The 7,732-nt window shown below is 34.7% G+C and overlaps 1 protein-coding gene across 4 annotated transcripts in view; it reads right to left on the bottom strand.

Annotated features, from left to right (window-relative positions):
* Positions 1–1,448: 1,448 nt before the first annotated feature.
* LOC118266415 (guanine nucleotide exchange factor subunit Rich) overlaps positions 1,449–7,732 on the bottom strand; it is a 33,677-nt gene continuing 27,393 nt past the window's right edge. For all 4 annotated transcript variants that reach the window (XM_050694908.1, XM_050694910.1, XM_050694909.1 and 1 more), the window contains exons 23-26: positions 7,471–7,594; positions 6,824–6,979; positions 6,275–6,463; positions 1,449–5,652 (exon numbers count right to left, since the gene is read on the bottom strand). In XM_050694908.1, the coding sequence (XP_050550865.1) occupies positions 5,331–5,652; positions 6,275–6,463; positions 6,824–6,979; positions 7,471–7,594 (791 nt within the window). In that variant the 3' untranslated portion in view covers positions 1,449–5,330. The remainder of the gene's footprint in view (positions 5,653–6,274; positions 6,464–6,823; positions 6,980–7,470; positions 7,595–7,732) is intronic.

Below are 7,732 nucleotides of genomic sequence, written 5' to 3'. Positions count from 1 at the left end.
ATGTTTGACAATGAAAGCATGCAATAGCAGTAATAATATTACATGATTTCTATGAGTCATTTAAACAAATATTTTTGTTTCTTTTTATTATTATCCAATTACAGGCTTGTTTTATACTCCTCTCTTCTAGGCGCTCCCAATTTTCAAATTTTATGATAAAAAAATAAAACAATGGAAAAATATTATTTACTTCATGTATTTTTTTAACACCAAATTGACAATAATTACAAATTTTGTTATAAAAATTTACAACGACAAACATCCCAATTAAACAAGGGGTGATTTATAACTGAATTGTTGAATGAATTATATTTATTTTATAACGAGGGTTCCACCGATGCATTGTTTCAATAATCAATTTACATACATACATTATTTAATAATAAATACAAACCAAAATTAATTGCTTAATAAATTATAATTAACTATTTCTAATAATGCAAGATAATATTAGTACAAAACCACAACAAACAGGGATTTTAGGCTTGAACGTAACAAAAGGAAACGTGTATAATTAATCAGAAGACATTTTAGTTCACAATGAACAAAACATCTCATTTCCTTTATAAAGAAAGTCATAGTGTAAGGTCTTTTTACTACAGTTGGTACAATAATATCCTTTAAAATGAACCCTGTCATTATTTTCAATTAAGGGACTGTTGAGTTCAATTAGATGAGTAATAAAATAATTAAGAGACCTACAATTAACTGAACAGCTGTTATCCTTTGCTATGGTACACTTGTTACGTTCAAGCTTACTATTAAGAAAAAACATTTACTACGACTTTCGTACACCAATCAAATCTTTCGCTCTCCTCCGGTAATAGAGAAGACAAGAGACGGAAAAATTACCAGTTTGTTTTTGTTTAGGATTTACATAAAAACTAAAACTCATATAAAGCTGAAAAGTTTATTTGTTTGAACGCACTAATCTCCGGAATTACTTGACCGATTTGAATAATCGATTAAACTGATCGATCTAAAAATCGATTTTTGTGTTGGATAGTCCATTTATCGAGGTAGGTTATAAAACATCACGCTATGATCTAAAGGAACCGAGCAGAGCTGGAGAAACTCGAAGAGTAGCTAGTAAAACTCGCAATCTCTTTCTTTTCTTACTATTAAAACAATGAACGAAAAGTTAATTGGTGTACAAAAGGAACGACACTATGTCATTTGGAAAAGGTAGTGTAATTTGAAGAATAAAAAGTAACTTGAGTCCTAGTGATGACAAAATCGTATTAAAATATGCAACATAATATAATGTATGTGGCCTTTTTTTCATTTAGATTATTCAATTTATAATTCTCAATTCGGTATCAACACGGTCGAAATAATGTAAACCATTAGTCATATCGCAGGTGTCATAAAAGACTTAGGGGCAGCTATTAACTAAAGATCACAGACACGTTTATAGACAACCTTCAGGTTTGAAGTGGCATCATAAGAAGAATTGATATTTTAATATATTTCATCACACATCATATACCAAAGAACTTGTAAGTTATTAGAGTTGTGATTGTCACATTACCTTTTCCAAATGAAATTGAGTTTAATGTATAGCATGTTTATAAACCAAAATACTCTAAACTATTGTATGTTAGCATTAGCACCGGTACAAATATCAGATGATTAGAAAATATAACGATGACTCCCCAGTACTTAAATTCTCTTACTCTCATTTAATAATTGACCAAATTATTTTACTAATATTAGTGTTACAGTGAGCGTTACTTTAATGGGACCACTATAGAGCAACATTTTATGGTTAGGGCATTCTGGGCATTCACCTTAATCTTTATATATAGGTATATGAATTAAAACAAACAATTATTTTCTACTTGTGAATATTTTTTGTGGCAATCGAATCCGTATCAGATGTCAACGTCCACAGACGTCGCGTCAGGCCCAAAAGGAGATGGCGGGATAAACTCGACATCTATGATAAGGGTTGGCCACAAACAGCTTTACACAGAGAGAAGTTGAAATGGTAGGGAGGCCTTTGCCCTGTAGTAGGAAGATCGTAACTGAAAACTAAAACTAAACTAAACTGAATCCGCGATACGAAGTGCAGTAGCTGTTTGCCAAACTACTGCACCAATGCAGTGCATAATTAGGAAAACCGAAGCGTTTAACTAATTATGGAAGTTTACAGATTTTCCCATTAATGTAACGGACACCAGTCTTATTTTAAAAGGAATGCTGATTTTATTATTGCTATTTAAATTCACAAAGATAATTTTGGAATGATCTATAGGTAGGTATAATAATGTTAATTTTTCAATACGATTATCTAACTATTCTAAACATGTCACTAACTTTATGATAGCTAAGAAGAGAAATGCAGTGAGAACGCGGGAATCAATCCTGGATTTATTTGTTATGAAAAATGATTTCCACTTTGGAGAACGAAGGAACGAAATGCTTTTGATAAAGGTATGATAGAGATTCAAATCATATGATAATAAGTTAGACAGAATAATTAGCTTAAGATGCATATGTAGATAGTGTTTTTATGAGTAAATCCACCATTGATTCCAATGTATATCCGATAGCGTTCAAACTGCATTTCTTTCTACATACACAATTATTTAACTAACTAAACAATAATATCATTTGAAGACAAATAAATTCTTAAAAATAAAGATGACTATGAAGATATTGTTATGCTTATAAAATAAAAATTTGTAATTTTTTTTTATTATGGTCACAACAAAATCAATTCTTTTGTACTAGTCGGCATTTTAAATATTAATTAGTTTACGAAAAAATAATTTATTTATTTTTGCTGGATACTATTAGGAAAAATTGGCACCGAGATGGCGGGAAACGATTTAAAGCTTGGCGCCATGTTGAGCGCCATTTTGTTTTCGTATTCATTGATTATGTGAATAAGAATAAATATTGTTTTATTTATAGAAGGCAGTGCATGATCTCTTCAAAAGTGCATTATCACAGTCTGATCGTAGTGTGACATAAAATAAAGTAATTTTAATTTGAAATAACTCACGTGAAATAACTGAGACAAGCTCTACTAGTTTCAAGTCATAACGGGACTCTTATTCATGAAAAGCGTGCGCAGACGCGGCGATGTTGCGCAGTCTACTGATTTACTACTATTAATTTAGTATATCTCACGATAGCTATTGTACAAATATAAAGAAATTTTAAATATTCTGTGAGCACTAAATAAAACGATGAGATTATACGTTGAGCAACACAAAATTAAAATAATCATCGCATTGTATGAGCAAAATAAGTCACAACACTATACCAATATTATTGCTGTTCTTACGGACGAATCGAGTGTATTAATTAAATTAAATATAATATTAACAATAATCATACATAATATAATGTTTAAATATATTTAATCTACATCTACTTGTACTGTTAGTATTTAAATATTTGACCTGAATTTTCAATCTGAGGGCTTAGTACGAGTTTGCTTTACGTTGAATGAAAACGAAACGAGAGCGCGTTCGGCGCTCTGATTTGCCTGTACGATTGAACTAACCAATCAGAACGACGTTGATCGTAAAACAAACTCGTAGTAAGCCCTCTGATAGTAAGATGAAAGAAATAGAGAGTATTATTTAGCTTCAAAGCTGAATTCTTCAACCGGATGGTTACATCAAAGAGAAAAAGAAAAGTTGAAAACAATTTCAGTTGACTCTCCATAATTCAAACCTTCGATAATTCGAAGTAATCACGAGGTCCCTAGATAATCTCTTTATATTTCGAACGTAATCAATACATTTTTGTGAAAAACGAAGTCATTGTAATTCAAATTCAAAAAACTTATTTAATGACAGGCAAATAGAACCGGGTTTATTTTTAATGCGACTATCGAGTACTTTGTAAGTACAAAGCAAATGAAAAGTATTTAAATTCGTAGACATTTTCGCAACTGTTTTGTTTTTACTTGAGATAAAATCATTTTCGTAGGCTTTCTCACCTTTGGCATAATATCTAACACAAGTTTATATTTATAACATTCGCTACACATAAACCTACTTATATACCAAATAATTACATAACAAATTCATACTAATATCGTCTATAGAGACCAACCAATAGACTTAATATCTACACTAGCTGTCCGTATCGATATCCAAATAAAATATGAGATAAATTAATAATTAACTATGTAATACCATTATTTATAAGTACAATATTATTTAACATTCAAATATATAATAATTGTGAAATTAGACTAATTTTGGAGACCAAAGAGTAGAAAAATATAAGGGAAGAAAAGAAAAGAGGTCGCGTTTAAAATAGGTTTTACTTTCACAATAAAATTAAAGGTAAGAACATACATTATGGAACGAGCATTCTTTATTTAAATATTCAAATTCTATGCTTCGGCCTCCTCTGCAGATTGGTGGAAATAAATTATTAAACGTTAAGAATAGACTAGAGAAATAATAAATCCATTTACACAAATAAATATCAAGATGTATACGTTATTCAGCACCAAAATTATAATAATATATCTTTCGCTATACTTCCATTCATAAGTTTCCAAGTAGCATTACTACAAGATTCATTTAATTTTACCTAATTATTTACAAAACAAGAACATTGATTTAAACAGTAAACACGTCGAGACGAAAGAGAAGATTTCTTTAATAAATATAGTATAAGAAAGTTTCTACAGTACGAAAGTATGAAATTCATTAATAAAAAATTTAATTCTTAATATTAATACTATCTAGAATCTCGACAGACGTCTACTATACTAATTCTACTATTTGTAGAAGAAAATATTCTAATTCCCGATAAAAAATGTTTCATACGAAAATGGGTGACAGCATCAATTTTCTTTCTCAATAAAAAATCTTTCGCTTTAACGGCCGCTTTATTGTAAGCGTCTATAGGCCCGCATCGTACGCATTCCGTATGACGTCATCAGTACGCATTGCATGTAGGCATTGCCGATGATGCGGTCTGTACGATGCGAATCAGTGGACGCAGTTGTATGAGTTTCTATACAAAACAATATAAAATCCGTTGCGTGCGATGCGTACGATGCGGGCCTGTAGACGCTTACCTTTAGTCACCATTCCTACAACTATAGGTACATTAACAAAATTGATACTGACACGAACCTTTTTACTTACACTACATAACATGAAAACGATCAGCGAGACGATATAAAACAACTTTTAATTATGTGTAGAACAAAGTTCACTTTTGCTTGGCATTCATATGATTGAAATCATACTTTATGTATTAACTTTTGTTAATAAAAAACAACTAACGTTTAGTTGTTTTTAGTATACTGGGCAATTTTATGTCGTCTCGTTGACATTTGCTAAAGAGGTTTACATGAGCACACAGCCGGTGGAGACGTCGTCGCGCGCAGGCGCAGGTGGGCGGGGCGTGGGCGGGGCCACCGACGGGACGGCCTCCGCACCCGCTGACTCTTTCCTCACAGCTTGTTTTGATACCTCCGCTTTCTGTGGCGGAGGGAGCTTAGTTTCCTGACTCTGTGGTTTAGGCTTTACCTCTTGTCCTAAAGAACTAGTGCTGGGCGTTCGAACACGGGATTTGGTCATCGATAGCCGACGCTCTCGAGTGTTGATTATCGATGTTAGGAACGGGATTTGATTGCTGATCGCCATCATGAACGGTTTGTAACCGAGGCTGTAAAGGTGATAAGTTGGTCTTAGATTGACGTGTATTAAAAGCTGAAGTGAAACTTACAAATAAGACTTTTTTTTTCTCTCGTGTCGTGGGTGCGTTTACAAACATAGAAGTTCACATACACATGAAACCCACACCCGAAACAACAATTTGTGGATCACTCAAAGAGCTTCGTGTAGGTATCGAACCCGCTACGCGCGGCAGCCGGTTATCCAGCCACCATGCCATCCGTATAGTCAAACCATTGAATTATTTTGTGTGATAAGTGACCGCAAATCAATTCAATAGCTACTATACAACCATAATTTACCAATCAATACTTAAGTATCTATATACTTAAGCTTCATTGTACTGTAACAACGTACCACTCGGCGTCAGTCCAGGCACAGATGTCCGCAAATCAATTCAATAGCTACTATACTACTATAATTTACCAAATCAATACTTAAGTCTATATAATTAAGCTTCATTTTCCTATAACAACGTACCACTCGGCGTCAGTCCATGCACAGATGTCCGCAAATCAATTCAATAGCTACTATACTACCATAATTTACCAAATCAATACTTAAGTCTATATAATTAAGCTTCATTTTACTCTAAATAAAATATAACAACGTACCACTCGGCGTCAGTCCATGCGCAGATGTCCTGCAGCGTCCGTCGCAGGCGTCGCACGGCGTCGAGGCTGACGTCGTTCCCCCGCGCCGCGTTGGTCGTCCGCAGCACGGCCAGCGCGTCCCGCAGTACTACGGCCACTATCACCGCCCACTCCACGCAGCTAGCCTCCGTCATCAGTTGTAGGTAGTATCTGGAATGTTTGGTACGTTGTGTAGGTTTTTGAAGATGTGGGTTATTGTATTAGGTGTGTTTGAGAGTGCTCGATTAGTTTTGAGTCGCTGCTGGGGTGTATAAACACGCGATTATCTATAACGATATCTATTTTTGTAAAATATTCAGTATATTTTTGACTGGAAGAATTTAAGAGTGATGGATAATAATAAGTATATTTTTTCATTATATGTATAAAAATGTATATCAGCTAAAAGTACAAGTTACACGATTAATGATTAATTTTAATAGAACAATAGGCAATTCAAATAGAAAGTATAGTACAACAAAAAAGTATTTGAGGTCTTTAAGGCCCGATAGTCCCCAGGTCGGTGGTTACCTGAGCTGCACGTGCGCGGTGTGCGAGCCCCGCTCGGCCTGGTGGTGGTGGAGGCGCTCCATGAGCGCGGCGTAGCGCCGCTCCTCGCCCGCGCCCAGCGCGTCCCCGCCCCACGCCACGCCGCCACCCTCCGCCACACTGCCTTCTCCCGCCGAACTAGATGGTGGAAAAATATTATTTAATATTTTATTAGTCAAATTATCATAATCTCACAAAAATAAAGTAGACAAAACTTTTAAGACAATTAAGAAAGTTACAGATTTTTAAGAAAGTCCTGACTGCACGGTTGGCACGGTGGCTGGGCAACTGGCTGCCGTGCAACGTGTCGCGAGTTCGATTCCCGCACTGAACAACTCTTTGTGTGATCCACAGATTGTTGTTCCGGGTCTGGGCGTGATGTGTATGTGAACTTGTGTGTTTGTAAACGCACCCACAGGAGAAAATCCTAAAGTGGGGCAACGTTTTTTTAAAAAAAATATTATATATATTTTAGACTTCCTAGAAACTGCTGATAAAATATCAAGTCCTGTTCGTGTACTAATTGAAGCTACCATTAACAAATGTTTATTGATCAAAAAATCTTATTACATACTAGCGTCCTAGATTGTAAATTAATCTCTTAATATGTTTGACTGTACTCTGCTCACCTCACAGGTCCAGGCGACACAGGTACTGCTCCAGTCATCAACGGTAAAGCGGCTCGAAGCGGGAGACTCATGTACCCGCTGTCTCCGCATAAACTGTCTGATTCCGCTGACGGCGTGTATGTACCTGTAGACAAGTGTTGCAATACCAATTTGAAGGATTGACAATGACAGATTTTTGGTGATTAGTCACTTTGATGTATTATAGTTATAGGACTATCAAAATGGATAATTGTAGTATATGTCTTTTGGCTACTAAGTTTCT

The sequence above is a fragment of the Spodoptera frugiperda genome, chromosome 7 (assembly GCF_023101765.2).
Source record: "Spodoptera frugiperda isolate SF20-4 chromosome 7, AGI-APGP_CSIRO_Sfru_2.0, whole genome shotgun sequence".
NCBI lineage: Eukaryota > Metazoa > Arthropoda > Insecta > Lepidoptera > Noctuidae > Spodoptera > Spodoptera frugiperda.
Note: the sequence above shows the minus strand (reverse complement) of the source record. Positions and strands in the feature narration are given on the sequence as shown.